At 49.0% G+C, this 17,908-nt stretch overlaps 1 protein-coding gene across 1 annotated transcript in view; it reads right to left on the reverse strand.

Annotated features, from left to right (window-relative positions):
* Window positions 1-3,891: 3,891 nt before the first annotated feature.
* Window positions 3,892-17,908, reverse strand: part of LOC135811720 (putative sodium-coupled neutral amino acid transporter 11) — a 25,696-nt gene continuing 11,679 nt past the window's right edge. Inside the window, exons 11-16 of the mRNA XM_065324961.1 lie at window positions 10,491-10,512; window positions 9,779-9,940; window positions 7,826-7,938; window positions 6,932-7,081; window positions 6,468-6,492; window positions 3,892-4,885 (exon numbers count right to left, since the gene is read on the reverse strand). Of these exons, the coding sequence (XP_065181033.1) occupies window positions 4,620-4,885; window positions 6,468-6,492; window positions 6,932-7,081; window positions 7,826-7,938; window positions 9,779-9,940; window positions 10,491-10,512 (738 nt within the window). The 3' untranslated portion in view covers window positions 3,892-4,619. The remainder of the gene's footprint in view (window positions 4,886-6,467; window positions 6,493-6,931; window positions 7,082-7,825; window positions 7,939-9,778; window positions 9,941-10,490; window positions 10,513-17,908) is intronic.

Here is a 17,908-nt window from a genome sequence, read left to right on the forward strand (position 1 = left end):
TAGTCTGCGTAGAGTCTACGGTACAGATCAGGACATGTACGGTGCAGTATAACAATTTTACTTCCCATCTGGCCATTTCATTTGACTGGATAACCCGATCGATAACTAGCAGCTGCTACTGTCTTTATACCTAGCATACGGGTAGGTCTTTTGGCTTTGTTGCACTTTGGGCCGCACAACTTTCGAGGAAATGTACGATGTTCAACAAAAGCTACGCATTTCATAAAATGTGTACGGTAATTGCCTCTCGTATTCTTTGGATTGGTCTAGACGTCTGTACGACTTTCCTTTGTCGTTATCCCGCGGCCCGTGATTTTGAGAAAATCGCACTTGAAGTGACGTGAATCAGCTGATTTCCGGCTGTCACGTTCGGGTCGAACTTGAAACTGTGCGTTTTTCTGTGATGCGTGATTTCTTTGGAGCAAAATAACTCTGTGGATAGGGGATCCCCCCTCCGGAGCCAGCATCCCACAGGCTACTGCTCCTGTGTAGAAGAAAACCCTGTCTAAATCAGGGAGTAGTGGACTACTCCCTGGTCTAAATCGACCCACGTAGACCACGTCTACCACGCATTGGCGATCAAAATCCGGCGATCGATCGACCACGCGACCTCCGGATCCGCTACTCACCATGAGGTACCGTAAACGTTTCACCGTCAACGAAGCGCTGAAATCTCTCCTGGCCTGGGAGAAGATGAGGCTGAATTTTTCGGCGAGGAAGAGAATGCCATTGTTTATTGAAATCAATCTGACGACGGGAACGATGACGAGGGGGACGCAGCAGCAAAACTGTGGGTTGTAACGACTGCACCCAAACCTTCCCAGGGTGCCTAGTAGTAGTACCTCCGAAGCTGCGGAGCATGAAGCAGCATAGGGGTTGAAAACCCGTATATCAAACATTGTGCATTCGAACCGGCCACCCCAAAGCCCACTGGCAGCGATGTCGAGGCGAGCATTGTCCTCTAAGGACGCAGACCGAAGGCTGAACTGCTCGCCAGAGGGCGGTTGCAGTGGAGGTAAGAGGTTCCACGGATACCGAACGTCGAAGCGCGCGTTGCCACAAATGCAGGATGACGGCAAACGCTCCGGCACCCAGCCATAGCGCAAACACAGAGCATCTCTTTAATATAATTATAGACTACAACATCAGATTTCGAGAGGCGAAAGCCATGGCAGGAAGAGGTCGTGACGTCAGCCAAGCAGAGCTACCACGCTCGGAAGCAAGCTCAAGCTGAGCCGCATGTACCGCGCCTTCACCACTCACAAACCTCTCCTGCAGCTGTTGCTGTGATGCCCGAGCTGCAGTGCGGACTTGACGTTTGGCGGTGTTGGTAGCGTCTGCCACACCAGCTAGCGAGGGATCTGCCTTAATTAATCCTTTCCCTGAGCTCATTAGTGACAGCTCGGGAGTGGGCATAGTGGCGAAATTGGGACTCTGAGATCGGAATCGAGAAACCCAAACCGCCATCCCGACAAGCGAACGAGAGCACAAGCCGCTCCACACTGGACGGAGGGAGGCGAGCAGTGAGGGCTGGGATGAGGCGCTCCCTGATGACAGCTTCCAGACCACCAAACTCCTCAGATGACATCTCCAACGTCCGCGACAAGAAGGACCACTTGCCTTGTAGACCATGGACAAATGCGGAATAGGCGGCCTGGGGTTGTGTCTGGGCAAAAATCGGATAACCGAGACACCTGACGTGTCCAGTCGGTGACCTTTGACTCTACGAAACTGCTGACAGACTCTGGGGTGCCATGCATGCATGGGAGGAAGGCTAGAACACAAAGCAGGGGAAGGAGACAAACAGTACGTTGCCGCGGAAAGAGAGAGTCCGACAAGGAACAAGAGAGAGAGAGTTTGCGTGTGTATGTGAGGTGATGTGAAAGATGGAGAGACAGACAGAGAAAATGGTGGACGGACAGACAGATAAACAGAAAGAGATACAGAGATGGACTGATAGATAGATGGATGGAGAGAGAGACAGACAGACAGACAGACAGACAGACATACAGACAGACAGACAGACAGACAGACAGACAGACAGACAGACAGACAGACAGACAGACAGACCGTAGACAGACAGAGAGAGAGAGACAGAGAGAGAGAGACACACACACACACACAGAGAGAGAGAGAGAGAGAGAGAGAGAGAGAGAGAGAGAGAGAGAGAGAGAGAGAGAGAGAGAGAGAGAGAGAGAGAGAGAGAGAGAGAGAGAGAGAGAGAGAGAGAGAGGGAGGGAGGGAGGGAGGGAGGGAGGGAGGGAGGGAGGGACAGAGACAGAGACAGAGACAGAGACAGAGACAGAGAGACAGAGAGAGAGACACAGAGAGAGACAGAGAGAGAGAGACAGAGAGAGAGAGACAGAGAGAGAGACAGAAAGAGAGACAGAGAGAGAGACAGAGAGAGAGAGAGACAGAGAGAGAGAAGCAGACAGAGACAGACAGAGTACAGTGACAGGCTGGTACGGGTAAGCAGAAAGACAGGCAGCCAGCCTGGGAGACAGAGAGATCATGCTAGGGCGCGGGGAGTACTGGTGGTGGTGGTGAGAAGTAGAGCTCTGTGCCAGAGTAACTTTGCAGCTTAGGGAAGTTAGGCTCGGTCACACATGCACTCGAAAGTAGCGGATCTGCTGAAGCGACGTTGCGGGAGCGAGAAATACCATGGCAATGGCGAAAAGCAGAACTTCCGCTTCAGCGGAAACTCCAATCCGCTTCCTCCAAAAATTTCGAAGCGAGACTGTCGCTTCTGCGGTTTTGCTTCAGCGTAAAACACCACGGTCTGCTGTATATGGACTTGCTACGAGCAATTTGTATGCGTATGATGTCCATGCAACAAAAATGCGTGCAAGATAGTCATTGACCTCGTCTATTCTCCGTATACCGTATGCATCACAGTCCACTTTTAAATTACTCTCATTTTCTGCCAAAGGAAGAGTTTACCCTGTTTGTATGTGTGACCATACAGACGTGGTTTCGCTGGAGCGACACCATGCTCGCTATCGCAAAACCTCAACGCCGAAGCAAACCCCAGTTAGGCCCAGACAGATTCTGCTCCCCTCGCCTCGATATTTGCCGCAAAATGTTGCCGTGTGTGAAATCTTCGATATTTTGCCGAGCCTGGCACAAGAAACTCGATATTTTGCTCCATTTTGCTCCGGAAAAACGTGTATTTTATCCACTTCCCGTACAATCCCGTACAAAGTTTCATAAAAATCGCAGGGTCGGTTTTTCAACACGGGTTTCCACGCACGTATGTCCCTGAGTTCTTCCAAAATCATGTCGATCCATAGTGAATCCCAGTGATATTTCGGTGACATTATCTCGTCCTGGGCAGTGTGTATCCTGCTGAACGGGTAAGAAACAAGGAAATCCAAGTATCATGCATCGATTTTGCCGGCAATTTCCGCTCTTTCAATTCTTCGATATTTTGCCGGCAGGATCTGCCTGGGCCTAACCCCAGTGCATGTGTGACCGGGCCCTTACTTAGAGAGCGTGTGCGGGCAGGCGTGTTTTTTCCCGCCATATTGCCAGGTGTGCGTTTACTATTTTACCACCATTACATATGAACTAACATACTTCAGTAAATTTTTTGGTGAATCCGAGTAATACACACAACACAGAGCACCACGCATCATTTGTTACCTATAATAATTATTATGTCTCATTTCCTGCTTTGACCCTGAAGTATTAATTTTATCAGATCGCTCAAAGGTAAGGGGCGCCTCACCTCTCGGAAACGACATAATTCTAAGCACTCGGCTCTGCTTTAACCCTATGACATGGTAGGCTGGCCGTGGATACTGAGCAGCACATGAGACAACACGCATGCACGGATCTCCACTGTCTCTATAAACAAGACGACACTTCAAACACAGTCTTCAAACACAGTGGTGATGATGCGATTCATTTTTGTTCAGAAAATATTTCATCCCGGGGGAATTTTGTCAAGATCCAAAAATAATCATGGTTGTAAACAGAGTCATAGCCATAGAGGAGGCCAATATATGCCTGTGAGTGGTCCGGGGAAAAAATAGCACTGTGTACATGTTCCAAGCAGTGTCATGTGTAACAGAGTTGAGCCTAGTAGAGGTGCTGAACACAATACCACCCACACGTAAGTGACCCGGCAAGGCTTGTCGCAGCGATACGACTGTCTCAACGTAAGTGCGTACCGTGAACAGCCGGGGATGCGCCTGGCACGCTCTCTCTCTCTCTCCCTCTCTAGTCTAGCATGGGAAAAATATAAAATTAATATAATACAATGCTAAGATATAAGCATTAGACCCGTGGCAACTATATGCCGGGGCTTGGGTGATGATAAGCGGAGCGCTACACAGCACACAGATGAGCAGCAGCAGCCCTTTCAGTCATGGCGCTACACACAATACCAGTAGACTCACTGGTTCATCGCTGGGTGGACATGCTGCCGAATGCTATGCTCATGGTCCGCACTGACCGATGCTCACCGACACTCGTTGCGACCAGGCAAACACATTTCAACATTGCTACCTATGCAGAGCCAGCAGAGCTACGGCGTGCTGAAATGCTGCTGCAGCACCCATAGCCACCAGTACAGCATGCATGCAGGGTGCGCTGGTGTCCACGGTACGCGGGACGGCTTACACTGACGTTGCAGTGAACGTTGTCGGAGCGCTGGCCATGCCGGTGGTGACATTACCAAGCGTGTAGTTGCCATCGGTGGCGCAGTACGGCCAGTCCAGGTTGTCTTCCGTCACGCCCTTAGACGCCTCGATGATGGCCACCACCGTTCCCAGGACGGTCAACACCGTGCCAAAGATCAGGCAGATGCAGGCCTTGATGCGTTTGAAGTTGAACGACTGGCCCTTGGTGGCACGCAGATAGCAGGCCGGAGGAAACACAAAGGCTACAGCATCGGGGAGACGAGAAACGCACACAGACAATAAGGTCATGCCCGTAGCACTAAGCTAAACAAGCGCCTTGCAACAACAGCGGCAGAAGCGGCGGCGCCGACGGCAACAATAGCACTACTCTCTTTGAATACACGAAAACCTATCAAGGTGACCACTCGGATAGGGCGACCACCTGCCCTAGTAGAAGACCACTGAAACCAGGTTCAAGGCATGCTGATTCCAGTCAGATGACCCTGGATAAGGAGACCACCCGGTAACAGAGACCACGTCTCAAAGGTCCCTTGAGCGGTCGTCTTAGACAGGTTCCACTGTCGTTACTTAACTCCTGGACTGGTGTCTACAGTCGATGATACAAACATGTACAGTGCTACTCAATGAAATCCAGTCGTGAGAGTCAAGTTGGCGCCGTGCACCTCCTTTTCGCAGCCCAGTGTTGGCAGGTCTAGGGGCTGCGCAACGGCCAGCGCGTACTCGAGAAACTCGACTGGATTTCATGACATCGAGAAGTACTGTACATGTACAGCCTACGGTGTGTTTCCAAAGTAGAATGCAGGGGCGTCGGACACGCTACGGTCACTATGGTATTGATCGTACCACTGTTTGTCCCGGGTACCCCGTCAATCAATCAAATACACTGATCAGGTACCCCGTCAATCAATCAAATACACTGATCTGGGCTCGAAATTAAATTTAAAAAAAGCCGGCAAAGGCGCCATCCCAACCCCATGAGTAAATTGTACAGGTGGCTGACCGTGCCACCCTAAAATACCTTTCGACACCCCTGTAATACCTCTGGTCTCAAGAACCGTTAGGCCAGCATCAAGAGTACATAAACCAGAGTGTGCAGCTCTGCTAGAATTATCCCCTGGCGAAGTTTTCTGTTTAGGTTATAGTGACTACCCTTTGCTGCATCTCACACCGGTTTAATATGGCCATTTTACCGTATCACCAAGGTTATTTCGGTTGCGCATTGCAGCCTGTCGTGCAAAAGGTGAAAAGCTCATGCGTATGTCCTGTTATCACCTTAGTGATACGGTCATTTAGCACTGAACCGAAAGCATGATCAGATTTCTATGATTCATGATGACCTAAACAAAAAACTTCGCCATTGGATCGGTTTTTTTGCAGCACAGATGCGGATCTGCACACTCTGGCTCATGTACTCTTGCTAGCATCTATACGGCATAAACATCTGTGACCACGTTGTGCATAAAATTTCCGAATAATTGGGCGTTTGCTATTCGATAAAGCATGCATGCGTTGCACTCCACCGTTGGGCGGGACAGCTAGAGGCCGGCATGTTGAAGCGCCAATTGTAATTGCACGTTGCACATGTGTTGTATTGTCTCCTCGGATACCACTACTCCACGGAGTTAACCATGGACCCATGGGCGGATGTCCGCAAACCCCTCCTAAATTTCGCAAATGTACATGTACGACTGGAAACCATATGCATGTGTATGAACATGTATCAGCTATTCCGTTTTGGCTAAACTGGACCCCCCCTGTAGAGGTCTCTGAATCCGCCGCTGGGGACCTATACGGCTACAGTAGGAAACACTGTGTGTCGCTTACCTAGCGGTGTACCGAAGAGCGCTCCCTGCAGAAACCAAGCACAAGTGAACAGAACAGCAAACATTCTCCGTCGTGTGTTGTGCTGTACCATGGAACTTCAGTATCAAACATCCCGGAACAAAACGTTTCCTTGGAGACCAAAAATGGCAGAACGCTTAGAAGGAGGCCACACTTCAGGTTCTTCAACAGCAATATTCTGATATATTATAGGCACTACTTTAAGTATGTCACATGGCTTCCTAACCAAGAGCACCTGTAAGTACAGTGTTGCTCAATGAAATCCAGTCGAGTCACTCAAGTACGCGCCGGGCGTTGTGCAGCCCTAGACCTGCGAACACTGGGCTGCAAAATGGTGCAAGGCGCAGACTTAAGTGACGCGACTGGGTTTCATTGAGCAGGACTGTAGCAAATGTAGCAGTGTACGTTCACAAGCAGCAGCGGTTCTAATCTTATAATCTGCTTACGGAGAACTCCAGCACCACATCCAGCTTGCTGACAGGAATGCCGATCCCCAGGATAACTACACCCACAGCAAGAGTGCTGGTGACGTGGAAGGGCAGCGACTCTGCCTTGGAGCCAATCCTGTTGTACCAGGAATAGCCAATGGCCAACACCTACGTGCAAACACACGCGCATGCGCACGCACAAACACACAGACGCGCGTGCGCACACACACACGCGCACAGAGTTTCCACTTTGAAGGACGAACGCGATGGAAAACGAATGCGCATAACTAAAATGCTCAGGAACTTACCAAAAGCCATGGGGTCAGCAGTACAGAGGTTGTGCAGGTAGCTGCACACTCTTGGGGTTATGTACTCTTGATTCTACTCATTGCGAGGGCAATTGAACTCTGTCAACCTGTTGCATGGTCATACACTACAGCAGGTTTCGGAAACAATAAGAATCAGTCGCCCCTCTTGCCGGAAATGGCTGAAAATAGAGTGGCTGCCGGAAGTTGGCCCACCGGCGTTGAATCACGCAAGACGTAGATTGCAAACTCAGTACCATGACTGGCTCGCTGAAGAGTAGGGGTGAAAGTTGGCACTGAGATCCCGAGTTCGAGTACTCTGATTTTCTACGATCGAATATTCAAGTGGTTGGTGGGTCATTTGGGCTCTCTCTACTCGTGAACAAATGTTCACCACACAGTCTGCACATCAATATCTGCCGACCGCTGCTCTGAAACTGCAGATTTCTGTGGTAAATGAATGTGCCATGTATGAACGAGTACTCTGATTCATTCCGAGTACGATTATTTTGGAAAAAACCAAGCGAGTATTCGGTATAATTGTTTCACCCCTACTGAAGAGTATACTACAAACTGAGTACCGTGACTGGCTTCAACACTGGCTTACCTCTCTGCACACAAACATTTCTATGGGGAAGGTGAACATCACTACGAACGCATAGCCCACTCTCGCCACATTCACCAGCGTGTCACCGATGCAGTAATTTTGCAGAAGGTCACCTGCACAGAACAAAAAAAAACAACAAGAAAAGAAGAAAAACGCACACACTTGGACACAGGTGCACTCCTGTACCGAACGCCAGAAGGATTATCATTTCTTTCCGCATTCTTCAGTTACTGTAAAACGGGTAACGTTTGCGACAATAAATGTTTGCGTTTTACAAATTGAGACTGGTTTGCGCTGTTTAATGTTTGCGATTGAATACATATGTACGGCATACATGTACGACACAGTTGAGTCAGTCCTTGCACTGGACTTTACATGGCGTGAGTTTGCGTTATTCAAAGTTTGCGATTCGGGGCCTCTCGCAAAATTCGCAAACAGTTTTACGTCGCAATAGTTACCCGTTTTACAGTATCTCGCTTGGCTCACCAAGCTGCGTAAAAGAGCAGTTTACGTGGTACTGGGGCAGTACTGAAAGCCAGGACCGAGCGGTTCGAATCGTCCGTGGCGGAAATTTGTATTGTACCGTATGTCAGCGCCTTTAAAGCCATGGCCTTATATTCGAAACACCGCTGCTTTCCTAGATATTTTAGATGCAAAATGACTCACCCACTACACCATGCCATAAAAAGTCAAAGTCGACACAGAAATTTCAATCTAAATCTACTTGTTCGCCCTTCCTGCTGCCGGGCTGTAAGTTTGTTAGCACAGTACTTATTCCTTCATTTTTGCAAAATATACTTCAAATGCCATTTCATTTATGAAGCCCATGGCTTCGTAACTGAGACTGGCTTTATAATCGAAAATAACGCCATGGCTTTATAAACGATTACACCTCACTCCATATACACCCACACTCATATACCAGATCTCCCATGAAGTTTATAAATTTCCATATACACTGTTCAATATACACCACTAAGGAGGTATATACACCACTCAGGAAAACCATCATAAAAAACCCACTGAGGAGCTTTCTTTCTCTAAAAAGGCGTGTATATAGCTTTCTTTCTCTAAAGCTATATTCACTCCTTTTTAGGGAAAGAAAGCTATATTCACTCCTTTTTGCTCTTGAGCTTGCGCATGGAGAGGTATACATATATTATAACAAGGGACCTCGTGTATATCGAGGAATATCGACCAGTTATAAAAACCTCGGCTTCGCCTCGGTTTTTATACTGGTCTATATTTCTCGATATATTGACCTTTGATAAATACCCACACTCATTAGTGACCACACCATCAACAGTATCAAATTCAAATAAATTTGCTTGACTCAATAAATACCACTGCACTTTTCCATGCAGCACTGCACTTTTCCCTGAAAAGGAGTATTTTATAAACAGTATTTATTGGCCTAGTGGTATTTTATAAACAGTATTTATTGGCTTTTGGGCCAATAAATACTGTTTATAAAATACTCCTTTTTAGAGAAAGTGAAGGTCAATATGTATAATAAATGTAGTAGCCTCAGGATTTATTATACATATACACTCGGTCCCTTGTTATAATATACATATAACGCCATGGCTTTAAAGGTGCGGCGGACATACGGTAAGCGCCCGCTTTGCAATTGCCTACCATATAAATTTTGCAGTTGCAGCAGCAACGAGGACTGGGGGAATACATACCTGTACATCATAGTGTTACTCTGAGCTCAACTGATGGGACCCTTTACAAGGTCGGGAAAGCTAGCTGCCCGGAGAGTGAGCACATTACATTCGTATATAAAATCACCGACCGGCGCATCAATTCATTGCACCCGGAGATGAATCCGGCGAATACAATGAATACGAGCACACATGCTGATGATTGCAAAAACACGAGTCCATGCTACTGAAATGTACACGTTGTACAGGCGGTGATACAGCTACAAGAGTAGCTTCTCCTTCTCACCTCTGATACTGGTGCGGAAGGTGATGTAGCCGCCCAGTGCCAGAATGAAGGCCACGACGGCGGCAGCAGCCACCGAGACGTGCACGACTCGGCCGTATTTCTGCATCGACGGTGCCTCCAGGGAGCTGTAGATCAGGAAGGTATTGTGGTGACACATGTAGGCTGCGTGCACAGACACACAGACACACAGGCACACAGGCACATACACGCACACACACACGCACACACACACACACACACACACACACACACACACACACACACACACACACACACACACACCTCCTCAGACATGCCCATCGCGGAAGCGATGATAGCGAACATAGCAACTTGTGCTGGGATTACACCATTCAACAGCTTGCAAGGCTGATGAATTGACCGCCACTATTTTACACACACACACACACACGCACACACAGTTCAACGGGAATCAGACAGGAACATTCCCAAAACCCACCACACTACAAGCACAAGCAATCTCCGCGCAGCTCCAAATAATGCAAATAGCACATACAGAATTCTGCTGATAATAACAGATGTTAGAGGTGCATTCCTGCATTACGCTCACCATTATATACATCACTGAACAAACATGCACCGCAAAGCACAGCTGTACAAAGAAAAAGGATAACGATCTGAAGCAAAGCTGACATGTGGAACGGATCGCTTTACAAACAAACAAAAGCCAGTGAAGGCCAGGCCATGCACTTACCAAAGGTCATGATGGATAGCGACTGTGTATGGGCGTGATACAAGGGAACAGGCACAGAAAAAAGTGACACAAACCCAAATTCAGAGCTACCCACGCATAGCCATTGACAGTAATAATTTATTTATACTTCGAAGTACAGTCAGACCTCGCTTATCCGGTCCTCTTTTATCCGGATCCCTCGCCATCTGGAAGAAAATTGTTGGTTACCGATTTACAGCATATGCCATGCATACATCCAGTATGTGTGTTCGATTATCCGGTTCCCTCGCCGATCCGGATATTTTTTTGATTCTGAACTTGTCCCCTTGGATTTTTGAAAGTACGTAGCCATTTCAACGCTTGGTAATCGCAACGAATCTGAAACTGTGCGTGCAAAAGGTAGACTCGAAAATGTTCAGTCGCCCATACTACTGCGAGAAGTTCTTTCGAGTTGTACTGTAGTTTCGTTCCGGGTCCGATAAACTACGACTAGCAAAAGCAATTGGTCGTTCTACACCATCGTCATCAAGCTGTGAAAGAACTGCGCCAAGTCCGGAACCATGGAATATCTCACCATGGGGGTCGCCGCCGGAATTTAACGACTGGGTGCGGCAAGCACCGTCGCCGCCGTCGCCGCGGACGCCCGTGCTTCCGTCTGAACCACCGACGCCCGGAATAATCAGGCCGGCACGCCTGGACGCCGCGCGTCGCCAAATTATCATCCCACCGCGCCCTCCACAAGCAGAGGAATTAATAACGGCCATTCGCCATCGACTGAACATCCGAACATACCGACCACCGCGACGACACCAAATGCCCAATCTCCGACGACCACGCCCGTCTGAACCACCGACGCCCGGAATAATCAGGCCGGCACGCCTGGACGCCGCGCGTCGCCAAATTATCATCCCACCGCGCCCTCCATAAGCAGAGGAATTAATAACAGCCATTCGCCATCGACTGAACATCCGAACATACCGACCACCGCGACGACACCAAACGCCCAATCTCCGACGACCACGCCCGCAACCTCGACAACGACCACGCCCGCAGCCTCGACAACGACCACGAACGATACGCCCGACGAGACACCGATACTTTGACGCCGGCGTTCTGCCACCGCACCGACTTACTATGCCGACCATGCCCCACCACGCGCCGTACCGTCACTGGACACGCCCGTGCTTCCGTCTGAACCACCGACGCCCGGAATAATCAGGCCGGCACGCCTGGACGCCGCGCGTCGCCAAATTATCATCCCACCGCGCCCTCCATAAGCAGAGGAATTAATAACGGCCATTCGCCATCGACTGAACATCCGAACTTACCGACCACCGCGACGACACCAAATGCCCAATCTCCGACGACCACGCCCGCAACCTCGACAACGACCACGCCCGCAGCCTCGACAACGACCACGAACGATACGCCCGACGAGACACCGATACTTTGACGCCGACGTTCTGCCACCGCACCGACTTACTATGCCGACCATGCCCCACCACGCGCCGTACCGTCACTGGACACGCCCGTGCTTCCGTCTGAACCACCGACGCCCGGAAAAATCAGGCCGGCACGCCTGGACGCCGCGCGTCGCCAAATTATCATCCCACCGCGCCCTCCACAAGCAGAGGAATTAATAACGGCCATTCGCCATCGACTGAACATCCGAACATACCGACCACCGCGACGACACCAAATGCCCAATCTCCGACGACCACGCCCGTCTGAACCACCGACGCCCGGAATAATCAGGCCGGCACGCCTGGACGCCGCGCGTCGCCAAATTATCATCCCACCGCGCCCTCCATAAGCAGAGGAATTAATAACAGCCATTCGCCATCGACTGAACATCCGAACATACCGACCACCGCGACGACACCAAACGCCCAATCTCCGACGACCACGCCCGCAACCTCGACAACGACCACGCCCGCAGCCTCGACAACGACCACGAACGATACGCCCGACGAGACACCGATACTTTGACGCCGACGTTCTGCCACCGCATCGACTTACTATGCCGACCATGCCCCACCACGCGCCGTACCGTCACTGGACACGCCCGTGCTTCCGTCTGAACCACCGACGCCCGGAATAATCAGGCCGGCACGCCTGGACGCCGCGCGTCGCCAAATTATCATCCCACCGCGCCCTCCACAAGCAGAGGAATTAATAACAGCCATTCGCCATCGACTGAACATCCGAACATACCGACCACCGCGACGACACCAAACGCCCAATCTCCGACGACCACGCCCGCAACCACGACAACGACCACGCCCGCAGCCTCGACAACGACCACGAACGATACGCCCGACGAGACACCGATACTTTGACGCCAACGTTCTGCCACCGCACCGACTTACTATGCCGACCATGCCCCACCACGCGCCGTACCGTCACTGGACTGGCCCTCCACCCAATCGTCGTCCTCGTCATGTGTTCCCTCGTCGGGGTCCGGTCTATGACCACTCCCCCGTTGGTTTGTCTGGTGATGTCCTGGTCCTGATTGTCTGTCTAATGTTGTCCTAATCGTTTTTCGTGCCGACTTGTAGCCAATGTGTCAGTCGGTAGAGCATGAGACTCTTAATCTCAGGGTCGTGGGTTCGAGCCCCACGTTGGGCGCCAATGTTGAGTTCGAAACAGGACGACTGACGACACATTATCCAGACATTACAACGGGAACAGGTAGGTTGGGGGAACGACATTTATTATAGACGACGAGACAAGAGACCAAGACGAACGAAACGACTACATTGAAGAGTGAGAAAGAGATCAAGTCTGAACGGCAAGATAAAGGGCCTGGGTAGTTATGGCAAATATGGGCGCGCAAGTAGCTACCCAGGCCAACGGAACAAAAGGAGACAAAAGGTGAGTACGCAAGTGCATGCAGGCCAGCTAGAAAAGGTACGGGAGGAGGTACCTAACAGAAGTATGGAATTGGCTGGATTCCCAGGCGGGAATTTCGCAGTCGCAGACCGGAACCGACGCCTCACAGACGGAGAATGTGTCTGCAGATCCCTCGAGCCCTGATATGTTCGTTGTGTCGGACGGGAGTGTTCAAGACGAAAATGCCCATCTGGACAGAGCCCCAGACAGGACGTGGGTGCGCCAGGCGCATTTATACGTCCGTACTCTAGCCGACAATGATTTGTCCCTGCTGATGGGAGCCATCGCGGACAGGCTGCGAAATGGATGGAGTCCCCTCTAAATGACTACGAACTAATTCGATGCAACACTTCTTTCTACATGCCTTTCTTCAATTTAGTTTCATAGTTCTTACAATAGACTTCCTCCCCATAAACTTAGGCCTCGTTTACACGACAACGATTGAAAAACGTTTTTGTCAAAAACGTTTTCAAAAGAATACGCTTCCACAGATTTTGATAAGAGCGTTTACACGACAACGCTGAAAAACGTTTCAAAAACGTTTCAAACGAAAAACGGCCTCAAAGTGTTTTTCAATCGTTTTCGTTCCGTTTCGTTCTCGTGTAAACGGCAAAAACGTTTTACTAGTACGAGCCTTGTACTAAAAGCATGCCGCCGCCAGCCTGCGCCAGGCCAACTTTTTGCACGTGACCATTGCGCGCCGAAAAAAGTGTTGCAGTGTACACGATTATCGTTTTCGTGTAAACAGCAAAAACGTTTCGAAAACGATTGAAAAACGTTTTTCAATCGTTGTCGTGTAAATGAGGCCTTAATCATGTTGTATTATTTGTAGCCCACTTGTTTTTTCAGTTTTTCCAGTAAGGGGCCGTCCAAGGTAACCAATAATATTTTCAAAACGAAATGTTTTCGTTTGTGGGTGGGTGGGTTTGATGGAGTTTCGTTTTGAAAATAATCATTGAATGCTGATGGAGAATGCCCAGTTACTTCTGGGTGTCGAAAATTGACATCAATATTTTATTGGAATTCGTTTTACCTGCAGAAAAGGTGGGTGGGTGGGTGGGGGCTGAAAAATACTAAAACTTTTCGTTTTGTAAAAACAATCGGTAACCCCGGACGGCCCCTAATGAATTCATATATTTCAATAATTTGTGAAAATACTGGAGCCTGGTATGCTCACATAACTTCAGAAGACTGTGTTGTTGCTGTCGGAAAGTCGCGATCTGGGGGAACTAGAAGTGGTACCAGAGAAAGCAGGATAAAGCGTATACTGCGTGAAGCCCAAGAGAAGCTACCTTCCTGTGGTAATTTTGCCATTCATTATCGGTGGCCTGGCAGGGGAACAAGTCAGGATGCTTTAACATTTGCACTATTTGGGGTCTATGCAAGGGCGTCGGAACCGCACCGGCCCACTTTTTCGGCCGGTTTTTATATATTTTTTTAAGCACACTGCAACGAAGCGCGATGATCTCAGCGCAAACGTGGCAAATCCTTGTCCCCGATCGTGGTTTGTTGCAGAATCAAAATCCCATGTACACTGAAATGGCACCAAATGCCTGGGAATGCTTGCAATTGGCTTCAATTTTTGAATTTTTTCCCGAGGGAAGGTAATGTTTGTCCCCGATCGTAGCATCTTCTTGTTTTTTTGCAGAATCAAAAAGTCTTTCATTGTAGTTACCGTACACTGAAATGGCACCAAATGCCCGGAAATGCTTGCAATTGGCTTCAATTTTTGAAATGTTTTCGGCGGGGACCCCGGACCCCCCTTCCATGGCCGCCCACCTCCAAAGTCGGTGCAACGCGCCTGCTATGTAAGTAAGGGCCTTAACTGCTCAGTAAAAGCAACACCTACAATTGTCAGATTCATGTTAAAAGGTGCAGATCTGAGGAGGACTTGCAGTCCTCCAGTCCTCCGTCAAGAACTGCACTAAATGCAGAACAAAGAACCTTCTTAGCGGAGCACTTAACCACACACTTAAACTCCATAACAATTGACAGTAGAGTGGAACCAACGGATCGTTCAATATTACAAGTAATCTTGGTAGTGCTCTCATGGAAAAAACAATACAAGAAATGGGGCATATTCCAGAATCGTATGAATGCATGGTAGACCCAAATTGAGTAGAATATGAGAAGAACTGCAATTGCATGAGGTAACACTAGGAGTTGTTTTTGGTACTTGGTCCGCCCAGTTAAAATTGGCGCTTATCTTCACACTTGTCTCAGGAAAGAAATACGAATATTTGAAGCAAGCCACGATCACAAAGCACTATTTACATGATTATTTACATGTCAGTAAGCAACTCAGTCGAAAATTCAAGCAAGTTACACATCCTCCTCGCCACTATCGTCGCTGGAGGAAGAGCTCAAAATGCACGATCCGGACAGCTGCTGCACGGGTCGTTTCATAGCTTGTTCCACTTCTCCTCGTCTCGAATCACGCTCAAAGGCAGTGCGTGCCTGTCACCTTCCCATCAGAAGCTGAGTGAGACTGCCCGCATGTTGACTGTAAGTGTTATCCCCGTTCGTCGCAATAATGCGTCTTTGTTTGAGACAAAAAGGCAATGCCATATCAGTGTCCTTTTTTCAAATAGCCTCTTGCGCTTGTCGTACTTGCTGATCAGCACCCGTACCCACGCGAGCCGCTGGCGCTTGATCTACATGCAGCGCAGTGATAGCTTCCGCTTGATGTAGCACCTGTGGCCTGTGCGTACTGCACCTACAACGCCGTGCACCAGGCTTTTCGGCTAGTTTCCTGAACGTCCTTTGCACGAGTGTTTCTCTCAAGACTTGGTGTTTTCTTTGATTAGCTCCTTTGGCCTGTCCTCTGTGAGCTTCAAAGTGTGTCCGCCGGATTGGTCTCACTTTCTGGAGATATCAACATGAGCTGCAGTTTCTTCGTCAGCGATTTGCTGGTGATAGCCCTTCACTAGGCGCTGTACTGTGCAAGCAATGAAATTCAAGCTCGCGAAGCGCTTTTTCAGCTTTTCTATACCTCCCCGGGGTAAACAATCCTTGCCATCAGACAGCTGGAAGTAGACAGAAACGATTGTCCATCGCTCTGAAATGCGAACATCCTGACCTATTTTACGGACTCGAGCGGAGGTTGCAGTGTTTTCTTGCGCTGACGGAAGTGTTCGTCGGCAGCAGCTCCCTCAAAAAGACTCAAACGAACCGATCGCAACTTCTGTGATGGTTTGTGCTGCCATGTCGTCGGATGCAATGGTCAATGGTTATGTTCGGATGGTGAATCGGTGGTTCCATGCCGTGTGGCACAGGCAGAACACCAAAAAATCAAGTTAGAAGATAAGCGCCAATTTTAACTGGGCGGACCAAGTATGTATAATGGGAATTGGATAATGACCTGTTTCTGTTTATCAGTACTTATTGGAAGTAATATACGGAGCGCCTCAGAATGTCACTTGCCTGTCTGAAGCTATTACTGTAAAAGCCATATATATAACGAAGTGCTAACTCTAACGAGTTAACGAGGAGAAATCTGTCGTTAAATAGAAATCGTTATACAGAAATCGATACATATACTGTCCTATTAAGCGTTGAGAATGAGTGAGAATCGTTACCTTTGGTACACGTAAACTAGTCAATTTTGGGAAATCGTTATATGAGGCATCGGCAGCAAGAACCGGGGTCCTGGCGATTTTTCAAAATGCCAATATTTGCGAAAAACCGAACCGATGTCGTTTTTTAGTCACCGTGATCAAAGCGGAAAGACTTCTTGCGATATCGCTTTGAAAGTGCTCTCCTCTTGGTGGCTTCGCTATAATTTGTTGTCATCGCCTTTATAGTTTATCCACCAAGCACTTGGGATGTCCAGGTAGGCGTTTTCCGCCACCATGGAGGCGTTTGCGCTCTGGGTAGCGTCTGCAAATCATGCACTCAAAAGAGAGCGGAACAAATAATTTCTTGGCGGAACGATCCCGTCACAAATTCTTGATGGAGAACGAGCGACTAGAATATTTGGCAGCTGGACCTCCAGAGATACTCCGCTGCCTGTGATAGTCCCCCACAAGAAGAATCAGGTGAAAGTGAAGAGGTCTCGCTCACATGACAAGCCATCAGCGGAGGCAGCGCAGATGATGAGTTTGAGAGCTCCGTGACACGAAGTGGCGACGCGGACAGCAGCGCTGAGAGTGACGAACGAGATTCAATACTCCGTGGCGACTATTCGCAGCTGGATAAGTTGGTGAGATACGGAGACAGCCCTGAATGAACTAAACCTTACTTGATACAAGATATTTTGTGAATAAAATTGCTGCAAGTATACATGCACGATTGCGGTGCGCATGAAATTTGTCACAGTATAATGCATGCATCTACGAGCTGCTGTGCGTAGGAGAGCAAGACATGCTTGGTGGATGTATCTGGCTTGGCCCAGCATGCATATTCTAGTCTTGTACTAAGTTGCAGATTCTTCCCAGCCATGTAAATCGTCAGTTGCTTGGCTTCTTTCTGTCTGACAAGTCTGCATACAACACCAGACCTGCACATGACAGGTATTGAGTTTTCAAGTAACATTGCAGCAAGTGCAG

Source organism: Sycon ciliatum, chromosome 1, assembly GCF_964019385.1.
Source record: "Sycon ciliatum chromosome 1, ocSycCili1.1, whole genome shotgun sequence".
NCBI classification, from domain to species: domain Eukaryota; kingdom Metazoa; phylum Porifera; class Calcarea; order Leucosolenida; family Sycettidae; genus Sycon; species Sycon ciliatum.